At 49.8% G+C, this 23,279-nt stretch overlaps 1 protein-coding gene across 1 annotated transcript; it reads left to right on the top strand.

Annotated features, from left to right (window-relative positions):
* The first annotated feature begins 1,036 nt into the window (after positions 1–1,036).
* Positions 1,037–23,044, top strand: LOC103186044 (inactive serine protease PAMR1). The gene is made up of 12 exons (XM_042341496.1): positions 1,037–1,262; positions 6,508–6,684; positions 7,137–7,262; positions 10,032–10,146; positions 13,018–13,235; positions 14,155–14,262; positions 14,942–15,136; positions 15,886–16,098; positions 17,372–17,438; positions 18,110–18,342; positions 21,253–21,551; positions 22,447–23,044. Exons 1-12 carry the CDS (start codon positions 1,196–1,198, stop codon positions 22,984–22,986), a joined length of 2,358 nt encoding a protein of 785 aa, XP_042197430.1. The 5' UTR covers positions 1,037–1,195; the 3' UTR covers positions 22,987–23,044.
* The last annotated feature ends 235 nt before the right edge of the window (positions 23,045–23,279 follow it).

The following is a 23,279-nucleotide window of genomic DNA, read 5'->3' as shown; positions in this document are numbered from 1 at the left end:
TCAGGTCTCTCGCTTGCAAAGCAAGTGCTCTAACCACTGAGCTACAGGACTCTTCTAATCTTCTAATATATAATAATAATCCTTGCATTTTATATAGTGCCTTACCATGTCTTTGAGAGTCTCCAAGAGCTTCATAGAATATATTGTAAAGTGTAGTGGCTTTATGTTTTTCAGGCGAAACAACAGCAGTGTCCCATAAATAGTCATGGATCAAGTGACCACATTATTATTAGTTTTTTTGAAGGGATTATTATTCCCGGAAAGTGATCCGCCAATTAGCTAATTGCTCAGCTGCAGATGTTTCGAGGCAGATGTGCGATCAACATCTGTTCATTGTCTGGTTTACTGGTGACATCATCAAACAGGTCCTAGAGATGACTGAGCCGGCGGGAGGGAGATGGTGGGGGCCTGAGTCCGAGCTGACCAGGGGTGGTGGAGGGGGTGGGGGCAAACAGGAGAAATTAACAGGAGGGGGCAGGGGACGGGGGGCTTAATCTCAGCACCAGAGCATTCCTCTCAACACCTGACTGATTGTTGAACAAAAACAAAAATAGTTTGGTCGCTCGACTGCTTGTGGGATGCTGTTGTGCGCAATTGGATGCCGTGTTTTGCACGCAAATATACAGTCAATTCACTTTACAGTAAATTCTGTGAAGCTCTTTGAGACAGCTAGAAGTTGTGATAAGACGCTGTATCAAATGCAAGGATTATTAATATTATTGGGAATCCCCTTGGGCTGGTTTTGGTTGCAGGCTGGCGCTGACTGGTTAGAAGCTCAACAATAATAATAATAAGAAGAAGAATTCTTGCATTTGATATAGAACCTTACCATGTCGTTGAGATGTCTCAAGGATATACTGTGAAGTGCAGTGACTGCATTTTGTGGGCAAAAAGCGGCATCAATTTTGCACACAGCTTGAGACATAATAAGGCGCTATAACAAATGCAAGTTATTCTTATTATATCATGATCCCAGGACAGGACAGCTTTAATAAGCAGCCCGAAACCTCAGTCACTATGACGTAATGCTGTGCTGGTGTGAGAGTTGTCTGTGTTTTGGATAGAGTTTTTTTTTCCTGTGGTAGGAAAATATCTGGGGTTCTGTAACATGAACTGAGTGCGACTGAGGCTAGACTGAAGGCAACCACTTGTTGTAACGTGAAATCAGTCGAGAGAGGCTGACAGTGCGAGTAGGATGGTGGGCTATAGCGTCCTGGCTCTGCTTATTCTCCACATGCTCCGTGTTTCAGAGCTACTGGCAGGTAAGAGACAAGTGAGAAATCGCACAATTTCTTTCACAGGACAGAGCGAATGCTGACACACTCACACACAGACACAAAGTTCTGCTCCACACACTAACACTAACGCTCAATGCTTCCAACACGCTGGCTTTTGACACAAAAGTCACCTCGGATGGTGAGTCTCTGTTTGGGGCATTTCTACACCTTTGGCACAAACACAATAGCATCGAAAACTTACCCATTACCCCGTTCAGGTATAGGATTAACTTTAATATTATTAATAATAATGATAATCCTTGCACATTGTTGAGACGCCTCAAAGCGCTTCACAGGATATACTGTAAAGTGGAGTGACTGTGTATTTTGTGGGCGAAACTTTCATTATATTCCAGCTGGTGGATGTTTTACTACAGGTAAAGTGCGAAGGTTGTGTCGGAATTAAACCTCAGCATTTATTGGTCTTAATACTGAGGGTATTGTCTGTGCACTGAACACCACCCAATACTGTACTGTGCCATCAGTCAGTAAGTGCTCTTTTTCGTAACCTGTCTCAGTGCAGCAATACATCAACTAAATCGCTCCATCACTGCTGTTTGCAGGACATCGCAATTGGCTGCTACGTTTCAGCAATCCACTTTACCATATATTCTGTGAAGGATTGTGAGATGTCTCAACGATATGATAAGGTGTTATATCAAACGCAAGGATTATTATTATTATTAAGAGTAAATTCACTAGTGCGGGTGAGTAACCATTTGTCTGCTGCCTGGCTTGTATCAGCTATGCTGGCAGTTACTGTCAGTGAATCTTTAAGAAATCAGCGATTTGAGCACCGCATTGTGTGGCAATTTTCATTTCCAATATTTGTTGGATTTTAATGAGAACGTCCGCAGTTAATCAGAATAATGATAATAATCTCAAAGCGTTTCACAGGTGTTACTGTAAAGTGGAGTGATTGGGTGTTTAAGGCCATGGCTGGTTGGCAGAACAATACATTTCTTTGAAATCAAAGTACTTTTCTTTTGTCTGATTTATTCTCTCTAATCCTGCATATTTTTCCTTTATTCTTTCAGCCTCTCTCACTCCTCTCTGTCTCCCCTCAGTGATCTTGAGCTGCTATGTGCTGGGTTGAGTTGAAATCTCTGGCTCTGTTCTGCCTGGGGACTATTATGGATCAGTTGTTGCTAATTACAAGCATTCCCCTTTTCCCGGATGATTTCTCCAGGCTGTAATAGATTGGCGTGCCCCAACTAAACACCAATTATAAATGACTAATTAAGGGTTGAGGCTGTCAGAGGCAGACTGTGTGTGTCCCTGTGCTGTGAGCGAGGGTGGGACACTTTGAAGTGTGATTTCTGTCAAATTAACACTCGTTTACAGATTTCCCAACATTTTGTCAGATATCAATCTGCTGTAATTTATACGGCTCTGGGGTTTGATTAATTCCCTCCCAGAACTCCATCAGATACTACGAGCAATCACTGCCATCTACATTATTTATAAACCTATTGTGCGGTGGTGTGAGAGCACATAAGTACATAAGAAATGCTAGACGAAAAAGACCAAGGTCCATCTAGTTTACCTTCCTGGTGGTCGCATGCACATATGTCCCAATCCCTATGTACCACATCCCCTAGTGTCAAGAATCAACGCTTTCTGCTTCAACCGTCTCCTTAGGGAGCCTGGTCCACAGGTTCACTATTCGCTCACTGAAATAGTGTTTGGTAGATTTGTTCTTTACCCCCTTCAATTTGAATTTCCCCCCTTCAATTGAAGGCCATGTCCTCCTGTTTTATTATTCAAATCAAATTGAAACAGCCTGTCATGATCTATATTGATTTGCCCCTTTAGAATGTTAAAGATAGCAAACATGTCACCTCTCAATCTTCTCTTTTCTGGTGTGAACATGTCCAATTTACCGAGTCGCTCCTCATAATCCATTCCCTTCCATTTTCTCAATCATTTTGGTTGCCCTCCTCTGCTCCTTCTCGATTTCTCCAATATCCTTTTTGTACTGCAGTGACCAGAACTGTACACAGTCTCTAAGTATGGTCTCACCAATGATTTATACGTTGGTAGGATTACCCCACTATTTTGGTTTGCTATTGATCTTTTGATACATCCCAACATCTGGTTTGCTTTACTCACTGACACAAAGCATTGTTGGGAGAAGCTTCAATTTATTGTCAATCAGGACTCCCAGATCCTTTTCATTTTTCATACATGTTATTTTCCTTCCGTTCAAATAATAGTCCCTTCCAGGGCGAAACTTGGCGGCCGATTGCGCACAGCAGTGTCCCACAAACAGTCGTGGATTGACTAAATGACCAATATTTTTGGAGGTATTATTAACCCCAAAAAAGAAATTAACAACTTGGGTTCCTACTTACTGCCAGGTAAACAGAGGCATGTGGAGTGAGGAAACTTGCCTAAGGTTTCACCCTGCCCAGTAATTCAACCCGGGTCCTCTCGCTTGCAAGGCGAGTGCTCTAATCACTGATGAGGCTACAGGACTCCATTTTGTGAAGCGCTTTGATACATCTCAACAAATAAGGTGCTATAACAAATGAAATGATTATATTATTGTAGTATCCTTTAGGAGCTGATGAGAAATTTGAAAAAATATTCCAAGTTTACTAAATATTAACGGACTTCAGTGAAAATATTCCAGCAAATGTTCAACTGACTATAAATTAGTGTTAGAATCATAGAATAATAATAATAATCCTTGAGTTTGATATAGATACTTATCACGTCTTCGAGACGTCTCAAAGCACTTCATAGAATATTACAGCAAAGAAGGAGGCCGTTTGGCCCATTGTACCTGTGCCAGCTCTTTTTTTTAAGAGGAGTACATGTCAGTGTGAAGCAGACATGTTAAACACTAACATTTGTCCAGCGATTTGGGACGTCCTCCTGACATGGAAGATGTTATCCAAAGTAATTTGTTGTTGTTGATGTAATTTTGTGTTGCTGTACAGCCATCACCCCACTGCCACCCCCGGATTTTGTGGATGGGATCAATCTAGCTGGTAATAATCCCTCCAAAAAATAAGAATAATTTGGTCACTGTTGCAGATTGTTTGTGGGACACTGCTGTGCGCAAAGGACTGCCGCGTTTCGCCCACAAAATACATTAGATCACATTAGAATATACAGCACAGAAACAGGCCATTCAGCCCAACTGGTCTATGCCGGTGTTTATGCTCCACATGAGCCTCCTTCTGCCCTCCGTCAACTAAGCCTTCAAGCCTAACCTTTTATTCCTTTCTCCCTCTCGCACCTCTCTAGTTTCCCATCTGTGCTATTTGCCCCAACAACTCCTTGTGGTGGCATGTTCCACATTCAAAGTGAAATACAAGTCAATTCACTTTACTATATATTTTGTGAAACCCTTTGAGACATCGCGAAGATGTGATGAGGTGTTATAGAAAATGCAAGGATCACTATTATTATTATATATTCTCCGGAGACTCACAGTGAGCGAGCGAGTTCTTCGTTGTTGGGAGAGTTTGATATCCGCTGCCACATACCGGGCAAACTCACTCCCTGATCGTCCAACACAACGCTGTTTATAAAACTGTTTATAAAAAAATAGGCATATTGTCAGGCTGTAGCCTGTCTGAACTCTCACAGGAGGGACCCACGCTCCAGTCTGACTCATGTTTTCATTCCCAGTTTGTTTTGGAAACTGGAAACATTGACTTTTGACGGTAATCATCATCTTTCCCTGAAGGTTACCCTGACCCAGGATTGTCCTTTCACTTTGCTACAGCCTGCACGCAGCCCAGCCTGCACGCAGCGCAGCTTGTACACAGCCCAGCCTGCACACAGCGCAGCTTGTACACAGCCCAGCCTGCACGCAGCCCAGCCTGCACACAGCGCAGCTTGTACACAGCCCAGCCTGCACACAGCGCAGCTTGTACACAGCCCAGCCTGCACACAGCGCAGCTTGTACACAGCCCAGCCTGCACACAGCGCAGCTTGTACACAGCCCGGCCTGCACGCAGCCCAGCCTGCACGCAGCGCAGCTTGTACACAGCCCGGCCTGCACACAGCGCAGCTTGTACACAGCGCAGCCTGCACACAGCGCAGCTTGTACACAGCCCAGCCTGCACACAGCGCAGCTTGTACACAGCGCAGCCTGCACACAGCGCAGCTTGTACACAGCCCAGCCTGCACGCAGCCCAGCCTGCACATAGCCCAGCCTGCACGCAGCGCAGCTTGTACACAGCCCAGCCTGTATAGACAGACATGATGATAAACCAGTGATGAAGGTACCAGTTTGGGGCTTCGTGAATAACTCCTGTTAACTCATTCCGTTCAGCGATTTCACTACAACCTCACAGGTCTGTATTTAGGATTATTTAGGATTGAGAGTTTAGGATTTGTTTGTTCAGCCGGAGGCTCCCCCCAACCCCACCCCTAACTGCCTACTTGTTACTAACAATCACCCTGACAGAAGTCTGCATTTTGGGTGGCGAGCTCAGCAGGTGTCGTTCACTTGTGTCAAAGAGTCAATCTACGACTGTTTGTGGGACACTGCTGTGCACAATTGGCTGATGCGTTTCAGCTACAAAATACACAGTTACTACACTTTACAATATAATTTGTGAAGCGCTTTCAATGACATGATGAGGTGCCATATCAAAAGGATTATTATTATTACTACACTGTTTGTCACATTGCCCGCCTCCGGCTGTGCCTCACAACAAAAGCAGTCGAAAAACTCGTCCAGACCTTCGTCACTTCCCGGCTGGACTGCTCCACTGCTCCTCGCTGGTCTCCAGCTCCACCAGACACAAACTACAATTAATTCAAAACTCCGTCCCCCCATCACACCAGCCCATGCCAGGCTCCACTGGGCTCCCAATCACCGAACGGATCGATTTCAAGATCCTCTCACTTGTTCTCAAACCCCTTCGTGCCCTCGCACCTCCCTACCTCTCCGATCTGCCTACCCACCACTCCACCACCCGCTTCCTCTGCTCGGGTGGCTCCAGTTTTCTGTTTCTCCCTCGCCCCCTTTGCTTCACCATCGGTGGCTGTGCCTTCCGCCTCTACCCCCCCGAAACTCTGGAACTTTATCCCTCAATCCCTCTGCCTTGCCCCCTTTTTGATCGCCCTTACGGTCACCTCTCCCCCTCCCTCTCCCCCTGGCTCGGGGTCAGACTCTGCCACTGTCAAGTGCTCCGGGACGCTACCCCGTATGAAGAACGCTAAATAAATGCAAGTTATTGTTGTTGTTCCCGTTGTGTGATCACAGCGTACACGGTTATCAATGAGAACTGTCCAGGTGCGGAGTGGAACATCATGTGTCGTGGCTGCTGTGAGACGGAGAGGATAGAGTGTGGCTGTGCGGGCAGTGACCAGCGGGTGGGCTACTCGGTGCCCTGCTGCCGCAACCAGCACGGCGAATGTGACTCCTGCCTCATCCACCCAGGTAGGAACCGGAACCCCCACCCCGACCCCACCCTGAACGCAACCCCTACCCTAACCCCGACCAGCCCCACCCTAACCCCCACCCGCTTGTACATATCATGTCCCAAACTATTTATTGATAGGAACATAAGATGGGTTGGTCTCACTGTAGACACACACATACACAGGTGCTCTGGGATTAATCTCAGTGTGACACACACACGTTTGCTCTCGGAGTGACGTCAGTGTGACACACACGTGCAGGAATGGCCTTGATGTACACACTCACATACACGCACACACATGCACACATACACAAATGCGTTCTAGGATTGACCCCAGTGTGACAACACGTGCACACAACAAATGGTAGTCACTGAAGCCCTGATGGATAGTAATTCACTGCTGTGAATGAGATAAACCTTCAGATTGGTTATGAGTCGCTGCCTGTATGTTTCTCTCTTTCTAATCCAGGCTGTGTGATATTTGATAACTGTAAGGCCTGTCACAATGGCTCCTGGGGAACCCTGGATGACTTCTATGTGAAAGGCCTTTACTGCTCCGAGTGTCAGCCTGGCTGGTCGGGGGGAGACTGTATGAGTAAGTTACTATCACAGTCACGGACTCAGCTCAGACCCTCTCCCTAACAACGTCCTACAATAAGAGCATAAGAATTGCTGAATGAAACAAGACCAAGGTCCATCCATTTCACCTTCCACCATTGTGGAGTCCTGCAGCTCAGTGGTTAGAGAACTCGTCTCGCAAACGAGAGGACCTGGGTTCGATTCCTGGCAGGACGAAATGTTGGGCAAGTTTCCTTACTCCGCACGCCTCTGTTTACCCAGCAGTAAGTAGGAACATGGGTGTTAGTCGATTGGCGGATCGCTTTTCCGAGGGTAATAAGCCCTTCAAAAAAAAAATAATAAATAGGTCACTTAACCCATGACTCTAAGCTGTGCGCAGTTGGCTGCTGGGTTTCACCCACAAAATATACAGTCAATTCACTTTACAGCATATTCTGTGAAGTGCTTTGAACAATCTTGAAGGTGTGATAAGACGCTGTATCAAATGCAAGGATTACTATTTTAAGAATTGCAAGATGAAAGAAGACTCAGGTCCATTCGGTTCGTCTTCCACTATTCTGGCATTTGCATGCACATGTTGGGATATACTATATGCTGTATCCCAAGATATTATTTCCTAAAAGAAACCCCCTCAAAATGCTTTTTGCTTTTGCAAGAATTGACATTCTCTGCTTCCATCATCACCCTCGGTAGCCTGGGCCGTGCTCATGTCATGCCAGCCCATCTCAGAGTGAATGACAGGTCCAAGTGGTAACTTGTTCTTCTCTCCCACGTTCAACATTTAACGTCCTCCTCAATCTTCCTGCCATCTCACTGTGTGGAATGAATTCACTCTCTCATACAGGCAGGACATGTAGAATCATAGAGTCTTACAACAACAACACAACAAAATTACATTTGTACAGCGCCTTACAATGCCCTGTGGCAGTGAGTAAAGCAAACCAGATGTTGGGATGTATCAAAAGATCAATAAAAAGCCAAAATAGTGGGGCAATCCTGCCTCTGTATAAATCATTGGTGAGACCATACTTACTCGCCACAGTACAAAAAGGATATTGGAGAAATCTAGAAGAAACAGAGGAGAGCAACCAAAATGATTAAGGGAATGGAGGGACTGAACTATAAGGAGCGACTAAGTCAATTGGGCATGTTCACACAGGAAAAGAGAGTATTAAGAGGCGTGATTGCTGTCTTTAAGATTCTAAAGGGGCAAAACAATATAGATCATGACAGACTGTTTCAACTTGTCCCGAATAGTAAAATCAGGACACGATCTGCAATTGAAGGGGCGTAAATTCAGAATGAATCTTCACAAACACTATTTCAGTGACGGCATATCGAACCTGTGGAACAGGCTCCCTAGGGAGCAGATTGAAGGAGGAAGTATTGATTCTTTCAAACACAGATTAGATAGTTTTCTTTTAGGAAATAACATTATGGGATATAGTACATAGGGAGTTTGGGACACATTGCCTACGACTCCCAGGAAACTGGAAGATGAACTAGATGGACCTTGGTCTTTTTCATCTATTTCTTATGTTCTTAGGTTCTTTCATGTTGGGAGGACTTCCCAAGGTGCTGGACAATCAGTGTTTCAGACTCAAGCTGTGACTCGGGATCGGGAGGGTAAAGGGCAGTGAGAGGAAGGAGGATGATCAAAGGCACAGTCCAAGAGGAGGATCTTGAGATGTGTCTTGAAGGAGGCAAGGGAGGAGGCGAGGCGGAAGGACTACAGGATGGAGCTCCAGAGGGTGGGGGCAGAATGGCAGAAGGCCCACCCGCCAATGGGGACATGAAGCAGGCCGGAGCTCGCTGAGCAGAGAGAGTGGGCAGGTTGGTAAGAGATGTCGTAGATGTAGCGGGAAGCAAGACTATGGAGGGCTTTGATGGCCAGGACCAGGATCTTGAACTGTATCCTCTGTGTGATGGGAAGCCAGTGGAGTCGGGTGAGGATGGTGGTGATAAGGTCATGGAGGTGCTGCAGAGTTCTGGATGATCTTGTTGACGTTTAATTGAAGAAAGTTAGCTCTCATCCAGGACTTGATGTCTGACAGACATTCTGTCAGGACAGTAGTGGGTCCTGGAGTCGAGGGTGGAGGCGGAGAGGTAGAGTTGGGTGTCATCCACATACATGTGGAAGTTGACCCCGTGTCTCCGGATGATGTTAGCAAGAGGGAGCATATTAGATATTGAACAGGAGGGGACGAAGGACAGAGCCCTGAGGAACGCTGCACAAGACGGTGCGGGGCGAGAGGAGAAACCATTTTTGGAGATGAAGTAGAGGCAGTGTGAGAGGTACAGCACGAACGGAGGCTATTGGGCCCATTGGGCCTCTTTGAAAGAACTACCAACTAGTTCCACTTCCCTGCTCTTACCCCATAACCCTGCAAACGTTTCCGTTTTAATTACCTATCCAGTTCCCTTTTGAAAGCTACTATCAAATCTACTTCCGCTACCCTTTTAGGCAGTGCATTCCAGACTGTAACAACACTCTGCATAAAAAAAATTCTACTTGTCTCCCCTCCAAATGCTCCGCGACACTACCCCAGATGAAAGGTGCTATATAAATGCAAGTTGTTGTTGGTAGTGGTTCTTTTGCCAATTATCTTAAATCTATGTCCTCTGGTTACCAACCCACCTGCCAGAGGAAACAATTTCTCACTATTTACTCTATCAAAAACCCTCATAATTTTCAACACCCTTATTAAATCTCCCCTCATCCTTCTCTGCTATAAGGAGCTGAGCGTTGGTGTGTTTTATGACTAGAATTGTTGTGTGTGTTTAGGATGTGGAGCTATGGTGAACGCTTCGCGAGGAGATATCATCCTGGAAAGCTATCCAAGCAACTCTCATTGTGAATGGTCTCTGTCCGTCAACCCCAATTTCTCTGTGGAGTTAAGGTAGGACTTGATCCATTGCTCAGTGATTACTGTCTCTCTCTGGAGCTGCTTATAAGAACATAAGTTAATAATTTGCTGGGCGAAAGAAGACCAAGTTCCATCTAGTTCACCTCCACCATCCTGGCAGTCGATTGACATTTTGTGTCTCAAACTATGTGCTTTTCTCTGTCGTTCCTGCTTCAGTGGAGCCAACACATGCTTCAGATAATAATAATAATCCTTGCATTTGATATAGCACCTTACCACGTCTTTGAGACGTCTCAAAGCGCTTCACAGAAGATACTGTAAAGTGAATTAACTGTATATTTTTTGGGCGAAACGGGGTAACCAATTGCAGTGTTCCGCAAACAGTCATGAATTGATAGGCCAAATTATTAGTTTTTTTGGAAGGGATTAATACCCCAGAAAAGCGATTCGCCAATCGACTAACAACCAGGTTCCTACTTACTGCTACGTAAACAGAGTGCGTGAGGAGTAAGGAAACTTGCTCAACATTTCACCCTGCGGGGAATTGAGACCAGGTCCTCTCACTTGCGAGGCGAGTGCTCTAACCCTAAACTACAGGACTCCACAGATGAACAGTTAACCCTTGGTCCTGGCTGCATGTTCAGGTGGATGGTAAAAATCCCACAGCACTGTTCAAAAAGAGAAGGAAGTTTCTCTCTCCTGATGTCCTGGTCAATCATCCCTGGATACAATTAGTCACTCACTTCATAGCTGTTTGTGGGGACACTGCTGTGTGTAAATTGGCTGCTGTGTTCCACTACAAAAACACAGTCACTCCACTTACTCCACTAACACCTCTAGGCTCAACTATGGAAACTCCCTCCTTGTTGGCCTTCCCAACTCTTCCCTCCACAATCTGCAGATCATCCAGAACTCTGCAGCTCGTCTCCTCTCCCGCACCAGGCTCCGTGACCCCATCACCAACCCCCCCACCACCCTCGCCCGACTCCACTGACTCCCCATGCCTCAGAGAATAGAATTCAAAATCCTTGTCCTCACTTTCATGGCCTTGCCCCCTCCTGCCTCTCTGACCTGCTGACCCCCTATTAACCTGTCCGCTCCTCCACTCAGCGGGCTTCGACCCGCTCCATGTGTCCCCCCGACCCGCCCTACCAGCAGCGGCCGGGCTTTCAGCCTCTCTGCCCCCACACTTTGGAACTCCATCCCACATCCCTTCACTGCGCTCCCTCCCTTGCCTCCTTCAAGGCACGACTCAAACAAGACCCTCCTTTTCGATTGTGCCTTCACAACTCTCCCACCCCCTCTGCCCCTCCCTCATCCCAATCCTGCCCCCCCCCCCCCCCACCCCACCCCTCACGCTCGGGTCCTGATCCCTGACTGTTCAGTGCCTTGGGATGTCCGCCTAACGTGAAAGGCGCTTTACAGATGTAATTTTGTTGTTGTTGTTACTTTACAATCCTATGAGACGTTCTCCTGACATGAAAGTTGCAATATGTAAAGATAATTTTACAAGGATTTGGAGGCTGATCGAGCTCTGAAGTCAATCCAGCGCCTGATTACATGTTCATAGAATCATAGAACCATCATAGAATTATACAGCACAGAACTCCATTCGGCCCATCGTGTCTGTGCGGCTCTTTGAAAAGAGCTTCCAAATCAACCCCACTCCCCCGCTCTCTCCCCATAGCCCTGATCAACCCCACCCCCACCGCTCTCTCCCCATAGCCCCGATCAACCCCGCTCCCCCGCTCTCTCCCCATAGCCCTGATCAACCCCACCCCACCGCTCTCTCCCATAGCCCCGATCAACCCCGCTCCCCCGCTCTCTCCCCATAGCCCTGATCAACCCCACCCCCACCGCTCTCTCCCCATAGCCCCGATCAACCCCACTCCCCCGCTCTCTCCCCATAGCCCCGATCAACCCCACTCCCACCGCTCTCTCCCATAGCCCCGATCAACCCCGCTCCCCCGCTCTCTCCCCATAGCCCTGATCAACCCCACTCCCCCGCTCTCTCCCCATAGCCCTGATCAACCCCACCCCCACCGCTCTCTCCCCATAGCCCCGATCAACCCCGTCCCCCGCTCTCTCCCCATAGCCCTGATCAACCCCACCCCCACCGCTCTCTCCCCATAGCCCCGATCAACCCCACTCCCCCGCTCTCTCCCCATAGCCCCGATCAACCCCACTCCCCCGCTCTCTCCCCATAGCCCGATCAACCCCACTCCCCCGCTCTCTCCCCATAGCCCCGATCAACCCCACTCCCCCCGCTCTCTCCCCATAGCCCTGATCAACCCCACTCCCCCCATTCTCTCCCCATAGCCCTGATCAACCCACTCCCCCGCTCTCTCCCCATAGCCCTGATCAACCCCACTCCCCCGCTCTCTCCCCATAGCCCTGATCAACCCCACTCCCCCGCTCTCTCCCCATAGCCCTGATCAACCCCACTCCCCCGCTCTCTCCCCATAGCCCTGATCAACCCCACTCCCCCGCTCTCTCCCCATAGCCCTGCAAACTTGTCCTCCCCAAATAATTATCTGCTCCTCTCTGAAAAGTTGTAATCCGATCGGCTTCCACCAGCCTTTCAGACAATGCATTCCAGATCCCAACAACTCGTGGTGTGAAAAAATTTCTCCTCACCTCTCCTCTGTTTCATTTAACAACTATTTTAAATTGGTGTCCTCGGGTTACCGACCCACCTCCCTGTGGGATGTTATGTTACAGGCTCTGTCTGTCTCTCAGTGCGGTGATTGTGTATGTTAATCTTGTTGTTGTTGTTGTTGTTAAACACTCTGTCTCTCAGTGTGACTGTGTATGACTGTGTTACGCCCTATGTCTCTCAGTGTGACTGTGTGTGACTGTGTGTGATACAGGCTCTGCCTCTCAGTGTGTGACTGTGGGTTCCAGGTTTGCCATGCTAAGTGTGGAGTTTGACTACCTGTGCCAGTATGACTACATTGAGGTGCGTGATGGTGATAACGTTGACTCGAAGATTCTGGGGAGATTCTGTGGTAATGAACGTCCTCCCATCATCCGAAGCTCCGGGAGCTCCTTACACCTTCTCTTCGTGTCTGATGGCTATAAAAGCTTTGATGGATTTTTTGCGACATTCGAGCAGGTGGATGGTATGTGGCATCTAGTGATTTCAGAGAAAACCTTTCACGAATATATACTTATATACTTATACCATCAAAACCCCTCGATTTGAGCCCAGCCTGTCAGTCGCTTTAAGATCCAATATACCAGATGGTCCAACTAGTGGCCCGCGGGCCGCATCTGGCCCCCGTGGGGATGATTTCATCCGGACCAAGAACCATTTCCAACTTCATTGTCTGATGAGCAAATCCAAGCGACATGGAAGTCCTGAGCCAATCAGGAGCCAGTCACGAGGGCCTCAGGCTCTGCCAGCAATGGGACTGGTCAATCAGGATAAAATATTGCTTTTGCGGCCTGTGGATGTGTCTCAAATCCGGCATCCGGCCCTCAGCAGCCGAAAGGTTGACCTCTCCTCACCTGTTATACCAGGTATAAATCAGGTGACCTCTGCAATCCATCCAACGATGGGAGACATCCTGTGTTCTGAGGTGAGTCTGGATGTGTGAGCTGCACTTCCAAGTCTGTCCTCTGGGGGAGAGCAGTGTGACGTGAGGCGAGAGCGAAACGGAGCGAGCCAGAGCTGTAGTGATACACCAGCGCCTCCCAAAGTTTGTCACTGGTACTACAGCCTGTGTGCTTCTCATTGACAGCTTGGTTGGGATACTCTTTAGCACGGTGATGGGTTTCCGCGTGTGTCAGACACCCACTGACCCCCCCCCCAAAAATGGTTGTACTATCCCTCTCGCACACATCCCGAGATCATACCCTTTCACTGCTGTTGATCCCATCTTTCCACAACAACACATTGCATTTGTACAGCACCTTTCTTGTCGGGAGGACGTCCCAAACTGCCATTCGAGTTCCAGCTTCACAAAACGGGAGAGACTGTGTGTGTGAGATGTGAAGCCAGTGTCGGTCTCTCTCTCTCTCTCTCTCTCTCCCCCTCAGCCTGTGCCTCATCGCCTTGCCTGCACGATGGTGCGTGTGTGCGGGATGGTGCGGGGAGGGGGCGATGTGCATGCCTGGCCGGCTACACCGGCAGCCGCTGTGAACACGGTAAGTGGCCGATTTGGTGAATTACCTGTTCAGGTGCGCATGCGGCTTGCAAACACACAGTCACTACACTCGGCGGCCATTCTCTCTGAAATGCTTTAAGACGTGTGTGTTTTTTTTAGGTCTTGACAAACGTGAATATTATTTATTATGATTATTATTAGCTGTGACCGAGACATGATATGAATTTTATTTTAGTATCTGTAAGATTAAACTGGCAGTGGTTAGCGTGATCGCCTCGGAAGCGAGAGGATCCGGGTTCGATTCCCAGCCGGGCCGAGGCAAAACCTTAGATACGTTTCCTTACTCCATACGCCTCTGTTTACTAGGAGTAAGTAGGAACTCGGTTGTTAGTCGATTGGCAGATCGCTTTCTGGGGTAATAATCCCTTCAAAAATAAATTTTAAAAAGTGCCCAATTGGCTGCTGGGGTTTTACCCGCAAAATACAGTCAATTCACTTTACAGTATATTCTGTGAAGCGCTTTGAGATGTCTCAATGACGTGATAAGGCGCCGTATCATATTATTCTGTACGATCTTAGGCTGAAACTAGGCAGAGTTTTAGGGCTCCGAGGCACAGACTATGAGGCGTCTGCCTCCCACCCCGTCTCCTCGGAGTTCACTGTCTGGCGTGTTACTGAGAGTGGCTGTGATGACGTTTAAATGATTGTAATAAAGTGAGTTTTCCGACTATGTGACCTGTCAGTGGTGATGTGTAGGAACCCGCTCGCCCCCAGCAACGGCAGTGTGGAGGGCCGCGACCTGCGGTTCGGCTCCGTGGTTACCTATCGCTGTGCCCGTGGGCACCGGCTGGCGGGCACGAGGACCAGCAGGTGCCAGCTCGACGGCACGTGGGGCCCCAGGCCACCTCGCTGCCGTAAGTCTACAACAACCATCAGCAGACTTCTCCTCTCAGCGTGTTCCTGCGCCTGCACCCCCCACCACCACCCCCCACCCGTCCACCCCCACCCTCGGCTCACAATGTCCGCTGGCTCAGGCCCCAGCGCTTACGCTTTTGAGTCAAAAAAGGTTGTGTGGATTGAGCCCCCGGCATTGGGGACTCTGAGCTCACAGCCCAGGCTGACATGTGGTGTGTGAGCACCACCAAAACAACAAGCGATGGAGTTGGTTGTCAGGATCCCAATATTCACAACATGTGGAGCCCTGTCGCTCAGTGGTTAGAGCAGTCGTCTCGCAAGCGGGTTCGAATCCGGCGCAGGGCGGAACCTTAGGCGAGTTTCCTTACTCCACGCGCCTCTGTTCACCTAGCGGTAAGTAGGAGCCTGTTTGTTAGTCGATTGGCGAATCGCTTTCCGGGGATAATAATGCCTCCCCCCTCACCCCCACCCCAAACATAATGGTCACGCAATCCACGATTATTTTGTGGGACACTGCTGTGCGCAATTGGCTGCTGCATTTTGCCCTTTGAGATGTCTGAACGATGTGATAAGACGCCATACCAAATGCAAACAATGTTAATATTATTATTATTGTATATTATATATTATATATCAGGGTCTCAATATTCCAGCCCCCAGCACTGAGCCCTTGGTGAGCCGGTACTCCAGCCCCCGACTCAACACAGAGGCTGTCAGTGTCTAACCCGAGCCCCTGTGTGACCTTCAGTTCCAGAGAGCCAGAGCTGTGCCGACCCTGGCGTGCCACTAAACGGGCAGAATCAGGTCCTGGCCACCACCGGGCGGGCTCCCTGGGGCTCCTCCACCCCCGGCACCGTGCTGCAGTTCACCTGCCAACACCCGTATGTACTGAGCGGCAGCGCCCAGCGGACATGCAGGCAGAACGGCACCTGGACCGGCTCGCAGCCCACCTGCACTGAAGGTATCTATGTGGAGTTGAGGTACAGATCGGCCATGATGTAATAGAATGGCGGAACAGACTTGAGGGGCTGCATGCCCAACTCCTGTTCCTATGCGAAGTGTCCACATTAACCTCCCGCCAGAGCTTGTGGCTTTGGAATTTCAAAATCCCTCTGGATCTCCATCCGGGATCCCCTCGGCCTCGCTCCCTCCCTTGCCCCCTTCAAAAACTTTCCTATTCCATCACGCCTTCGGTCACTCTCCCCGCCCTCCCCTTTCTGTCCCTCCAACCATCCTGATCCCGACCCCCAGCTCGGGTCCAAATCTTTGACTGTGCAGGGCCTTGGGACGTCCTCTCGACGTAAAAGACGCCATGTAAATATAATTTGTTGTTGTTGTTGTCGGGGCAGTCAGAGCTGGCGGTAAATTGCTGATGATATGAGAGGTGACACTGGGGTAATGTTGGTGTTTTATGGAGTCCGCACAGAATCTGGTCAGCCTTCAACAACAACAACAACAACTTGGATGTATATAGCGCCCTCCACGCCCGACGGCGTCTCAGAGCGCTTCACAGTAATGGATCTGGGGGCCGAACCAGGGGGAGGGGGAGGATGGCCTTCAGCTAGCTTCCTCCCCCCACACTCCCTGCCCTCCACCCCTCTTGATTCCAACCCCCAACTCGGGTGCAAACCCTTCACTGGAGTCCTGTAGCTTAGCAGTTAGAGCACTTGCCTCGTAAGCGAGAGCTGTGCGCAATTGACTGCCGCGTTTCGTCCGCAAAATACATAGTCACTACACTTCACAGTATATTATGTGAAGCACTTTGAGACATCGCAAAGACATAAGGCGCTGCATCAAACTCATGGATTATTATTATAATTACGGTGTAGCGCCTGGGATGTCTTTCCGACATGAAAGTCACCGTGTAAATGTAGTTTGTTGTTGTTGACTGTACACACCGAGCCTCTGTTCTGTGATTGCAGAGAGCCAGAGCTGCGCTGTGCCCAGGGCACCACTCAACGGGCATCAAACTGTTCTCGCCGACAGTGGGCACCTCCACCAGGCCGCCGTGCCCGCGGGCACAGTGGTCCAGTTCACCTGCAAATACTCCTTTGTGTTGAGCGGCAGCGCCAGCGGACCTGCCAGGGCGGGGCGTGGACGGGCACCCAGCCCGCCTGCATCAAAGGTAACGTAATGCCAGCCCTCACCCTCCTCACCGACTGGCCCCAGCTCACCCTACTTACCAGTGTTTAACACACCCGCTCTCGCTCACCGCTGTTTCCCCTTTGTTTCAGCTTGTAAACAACCCAAGGTCCCCAACCTGGTCAGGCAAAGAGTCCTCTCAAAGCAACTCCAGACTCGGTGAGATTGTGTGACATCTTGTTTATCTGTGACCCTGGACCCAGACACACACACAGACATGCAGACACACATGTATACACACATAGTCACACGCACAGACACCACACACCCATGCACACACGCAGACACACACACACACAGACATGCAGGTAGACAGAGACACATATTATCAATATCAGGCAGGAACTTTAGTGTGAGCTAATGGTGTGTACCTGGAGTGTGAACTTTGGGTGTGTGTGTAACTAGACTGTGAGTTATGTGTATGCAAGTGGAGTGTGAGCTCTGGGTGTGCAACTGAAGTGTGAGCTCTGGGTATGTAACTGGAGTGTGAGCTCTGGGTATGTAACTGGAGTGTGAGCTATGGATGTGTTTTTAACTGGAGTGTGAGCTCTGGGTGTGTAACTGGAGTGTGAGCTCTGGATGTGTAACTGGAGTGTGAGCTCTATGGGTGTAACTGGAGTGTGAGCTCTGGGTGTGTAACTGGAGTGTTAGTTCTATGAGTGTAACTGGAGTGTGAGCTCTGGGTGTGTAACTGGAGTGTGAGCTCTATGAGTGTAACTGGAGTGTGAGCTCTGGGTGTGTAACTGGAGTGCGAGTTCTATGGGTGTAACTGGAGTGTGAGCTCTGGGTGTGTAACTGGAATATAAACTCCGGGTGTTGTTGTCGGGCAGGAGGACTCCGGTACACAAGCTATACTCCATTCTCCAGGACAAAGTCAAGTCTCCGATCTCTCCCACCAAACTGCCGCTGCGGAGTTCTGTGGTGCTCCCAAAGGGATTCTATCAGCCTCACACGCAGCTGGAGTACGAGTGCACCTCTGCCCTGCACCGGCGTCTCGGCAGCAGGAAGCGAACGTGTCTGAAAACAGGCAAATGGAGTGGCCGCACACCAACCTGTGTTCCCAGTGAGTACCTACATTGGCTCCTGTCTAACTCACTCTCCCCTCTTCACTGTCCGGGCCGGTACCACAACACAGCGAGTGCTGATAACTCCACCCCACCTTAACTTGTCACTTAACTTGACTGCGTATTTTGTGGGCGAAACACGGCAGCCATGGTTTTAAGGAACCATGACTGGCAACCACGAGGCAATGACTGGCCTAACTCGCCCACACTCCTGCATTTGATATAACGCCTTATCATGTCTTCGAGACGTTTCAAAGCACTTCACAGAATATACTGTCAAGTGAATTGACTGTGTATTCTGTGGGCGAAAGGCGGCAACTAATTGCTGACAGCAGCGTCCCACAAACAGTCATAGATTTTTTTTTTTTGAAGGGATCATTGCCCCCGGAAAAGCGATCCGTCGATCGACTAACAGCTGGTTCCTACTTACTGCTAGGTAAACAGAGGCGCGTGGAGTGAGGAAACTTGTCAGTGTTTTGCCCTGCCCAGGAATCAGACCCAGGTCCTCTTGCTTGCGAGGCAAGGGTGCTAACCACTAACCTACATGCAGGATAGCGTCTCAGAGCGCTTAACAGTAGCGGAGCCTGACTCCGAGCTGGGGGCAGGGGGGAGGTGGCCGTAAGCACAGTCAAAGAGGAAAGTCTTCAGGCAGGACTTGAGAGAGGGGACAAGACATAGGGATTGAGGGAGAGTGTTCCAGAATTTTGGGGGCGTAGTGGCTGAAAGCATGACCTCCGATGGTGGGGGCAGAGGATGCAAGGGATAAGCAGGAGGCCGGTGGCAGTCGAGCAGAGGATTGGATTGGATTTACTTTGGATTGTAGTGTGTATTTGTAGGTGAGGTGGCAGCCATACTGGCTTCTGGCAGTGAATGTTGTCTTGTGATCTGGCGAAGCTGACGCCAACTGTGTAAATAGTCATGATTTCTTTCTCTTTGTATAATAATAATAATAATAATCCTTGTATTTGATATAGCGCTTTTCACATCGGGAGGACATCCCAAAGCGCTTCACAGAACACACACTGTAAAGTGAATTGACTGTATATTTGTGGGCGAACGCGGCAGCCAATTGCGCACAGCAATGCCCCACAAACAGTCGTAGATTGAAAATGACCCATTTATTATTGTTTTTTTTTGGTTTTGGAGGGATTATTATTAGGCTCTGTGTGGAGTAAGGAAACTTGCCCAAGGTTTCGCCCTCTGCCTGGAATTGAACTCAGGTCTCTCACTTGCAAAGCGAGTGCTCTAACCATTGAGCTACAGGACTCCAACTGTATCTCAGTAAATACACAGTAATGTTACACAACCACATGCTGCCTCCCTCCTACTCAACAACAATTTGCATTTACACAGCGCCCCTCATGCAGGATAGTCTCAGGTTAAAAATTATGAAAGGATCACGATAAAGTGGACACTGGTCAACTGTTCCACTTGCTGATGAGGCTACACTGATAGGTTATAAATACTGTAAAATCTGGGAAATTACGCTCTGTTAGGGTGTTGTTCAGGAATCCGCTTCACACAGCTGACGAAAATGTGGAACTCACTGTCGGAAACTGCGGCTGACTAATACCAATGTGTTTAAGAGTAAACTTGAAGCAGACACCAGAGAGGAGAACAGGAGGAGCATAAGTGAATTTGATAATAATACTAACAATAAACATTGCATTTGATATTGCGCCTTATCACGTTGTTGGGACATCTCAAACCACTTCACAAGATATTCAATAAGGTGTAGTGACTGTGTATTTTGTGGGCGAAACACGGCAGCCATGGTTGTGAGGAACCATGACTGGCAACCACATAGCAGTGTCCTACAAACAGTCCTGAAGTGAGCGACCAAATTTTATTAGGGGGATTGTTGGTCAGGACACTGGAAAGAGGAACTCCCTTCTCTTTTCGAATAGCGCCATGGGATCGTTAACATCACCTGAACAGGCACATTGGGACCTCGATTTAACGTCTCATCTGAAGGACACACCTGTTTTCGTGTTGTGGCATTGTATGTAGCTCTGAGTGTGTTGTGAGAGGAGTGATAATACAATGAGATCGAATTCAAGACCCTCATCCTCACCTACAAGGCCATTCATGGCCTCGCTCCCTCCAACCTCTCTACTTACTATCCCCCTACTTACACGCCCGTGCTCTCCGTTCCTCTGGCTCCGGTCTGCTCCACATCCCCCGCCCCAACCGCCCTACCATCGGTGGCTGGGACTTCAGCCTCTCAGCCCCGAGGCTCTGGAACTCCATCCCCCAGTGTCTTTGCCGCTTCCTCCCTTTTCTCCTTCAAGGCCGGTCTCAAGACCTTTCTCTTCAACCATGCCTTCACCTCCCCTCTCAACTCTCTATCCCCTCCTCGCTCACTCCCTTCCCTCCCCTCACCCTGACCATTTCCCCCTTGCTCGTATCCCAACCCAACTGTCCAGCGCCTTGGGACATCCTCCCGACGTGAAAGGCGCTCTATAAATGCAATCTTGTTGTTGTTGTTGTAGTGGGGGTTGATTCCTGGGCAGGGAGAAACCTTAGGCAAGTTTCCTTACTTCACACGCCTCTCTTTACCTAGCAGTAAGTAGGAACCCAGTTGTTTGTCGGTTGATGGATCGTTTTCCGGAGGTAATAATTCCTCCAAATATTTTGGGGGGTAATTTATAATAAATAATTGAAAATAAATAAATTTTAATAATTTGGTTACTCAATCCATGAGTGTTTGTGGGACACTGCAGTGCACAATCGGCTGCGGTGTTTCGCTCACAAAATAGACAGTCACTACACTTTACAGTATAGTCTGTGAAGCAGTTCGAGATATCTCTATAATGTGATAAGGTGCTGTACCAAAGGCAAGGATTATTATTATTATTATTATTATTATTATTATTATTATTATTATTATTATTATTATTTCCTCACAGTCTGTGGAAAGCTGGAGAACTTCAGCCCTCAGAAGCTGGGGGCGATGGAGTGGCCCTGGCAGGCGGCCATATACCAGAGGACTTCCTGGGGGTCTGACATGCCACTCAGACCCCCGGGCTGGATGCTGGCGTGCAGTGGGGCCATGCTGAACCAGCGCAGTGTGGCAGTGGCTGCCCATTGCGTCACCGAGCTGAGCAAGACCACCCTGGTCAGGGCCGCCGACGTCACCGTGGTTCTCGGGAAGCGACCGCAGCTTGGAGACCACCCAGAGGAGGAGAGCAGTCAGCAGAGCATGGGGGTGAGTGAGTGAGTGACTGACTATCAGCACAGCTCCGCGACTCCCGTCACATTGATGCCCCTGACACTGACTCTCACACTGACCCCCCCTCACACTGACCCCCCTTCACACTGAACCCCCCTCACACTGACCCCCCCCTCACACTGACCCCCCCCTCACACTGACACCCCCCTCACACTGACCCCCTCCTCACACTGCCCCCCTCACACTGATCCCCCTCTCTCACACTGAACCCCCCCACACTGACCCCCTCTCACACTGACCCCCCCTCACACTGACCCCTCCTCACACTGCCCCCCCTCACACTGACCCCCCCCTCACACTGATCCGCCCCTCACACTGACCTCCCCTCACACTGACCTCCCCTCACACTGATCCCCTCCTCACACTGCCCCCCCTCACACTGATCCCCCCTCTCTCACACTGAACCCCCCACACTGACCCCCTCTCACACTGACCCCCCCTCACACTGACCCCCTCCTCACACTGCCCCCCTTCACACTGATCCCCCCCTCTCTCACACTGAATCCCCCCCACACTGACCCCTCTCTCACACTGACTCTCACACTGACCCCCTCACGCTAAACCACCCCTCACACTGAGCCCCCCTCACACTGACCCCCCCTCACACTGACCACCCCTCACACTGACCCCCCCTCACACTGCCCCCCTCACAATGCCCCCCTCCACACTGACTCTCACACTGATCCCCCTCATATTGACCTCTCTCACACTGACCCCCTCTCACTGAACTCCCCCCTCACACTGAACTCCCGCCTCACACTGACCCCCCGCACTCTGATTCTCCCCACTTACAATGCCCCCCCATCACACTGACCTCCCCTCACACCGACCCCCCTCAAACTGACATCCGCTCACACCCCTCTCTCTCCAGGTCTCGGCTATCCTGGTCCACCCGTCCTATGATCCTGTGCTGCTGGATTCCGACATCGCCATCATCAAGCTGAGTGACAAAGGCCGGATCACCGACCACGTGCAGCCGGTCTGCCTGCCAAGCGGTGCCCAGGTCCTGGCCACCTCACCGGGCGTGGTGATGGGCTGGCACACGCAGGGCATCGTCCCTGCCGCCGGTGCCCAGCCGGGGAGTGGGAACCACAGTATGGGGGTGGGGGCCCTGCAGGTGGTGGACTCGGCCCAGTGCGAGCGGAGCTTTGAGGAGGAGGGGGTGTTCGTCAGCATCACCGAGAACATGTTCTGCGGCAGGCGGCAGCCGGGGGGATTCTGGGCTATCTGCCCCCCAGAGAGCGGGGGTCTGGCCGTATTCCCGGCCCCTGGCAGCACCAGCTCCGCACTGACCTGGTACCTTGCCGGTCTGGTCAGCTGGGGGCTTGGCAAGGACTGCCGTGGAGAGCTGCTCACCGTCTATACCAACGTGCTTCCCTTCAGAGCCTGGCTGGAGAAGAATATGAAGTGAGACTCTCTGAATGACAAGCTCAGTGTCAAGTCCAGGCTGTTGTCGGGAACATAGGAACAGGAGTAGGTCATTCAGCCCCTCCAGCCTGTTCTGCCATTCTATCAGATTTCGGCTGATCTGTACCTCATGTCCAATTACCCGCCTTTGCCCCGTATCCCCTGATACCCTGACCTCATAAATATCTCTCCACCTCAGTTTTGAGAATGTGAATGGATCCAGTATCCACAGCCTTTTGGGGGAGGGAGAGAGTTCCAGATTTCCACCACCCTTTGGGTGAATAACTGTCCACTGAT

The sequence above is a fragment of the Callorhinchus milii genome, unplaced genomic scaffold (genome assembly GCF_018977255.1).
Source record: "Callorhinchus milii isolate IMCB2004 unplaced genomic scaffold, IMCB_Cmil_1.0 Scaffold17, whole genome shotgun sequence".
In the NCBI taxonomy this organism is placed as follows: domain Eukaryota; kingdom Metazoa; phylum Chordata; class Chondrichthyes; order Chimaeriformes; family Callorhinchidae; genus Callorhinchus; species Callorhinchus milii.
This window is presented reverse-complemented; position numbering and strand designations above follow the sequence as displayed.

Bases quoted from the DNA above. Each gene is read 5' to 3' on its own strand.
- LOC103186044 (XM_042341496.1), top strand. From the start codon at position 1,196: ATGGTGGGCTATAGCGTCCTGGCTCTGCTTATTCTCCACATGCTCCGT. The intron at 17,439-18,109 runs GTGAGATTGTGT...GTTGTCGGGCAG, and splicing joins TCAAAGCAACTCCAGACTCG to GAGGACTCCGGTACACAAGC. The intron at 18,343-21,252 runs GTGAGTACCTAC...ATTTCCTCACAG, and splicing joins CACACCAACCTGTGTTCCCA to TCTGTGGAAAGCTGGAGAAC.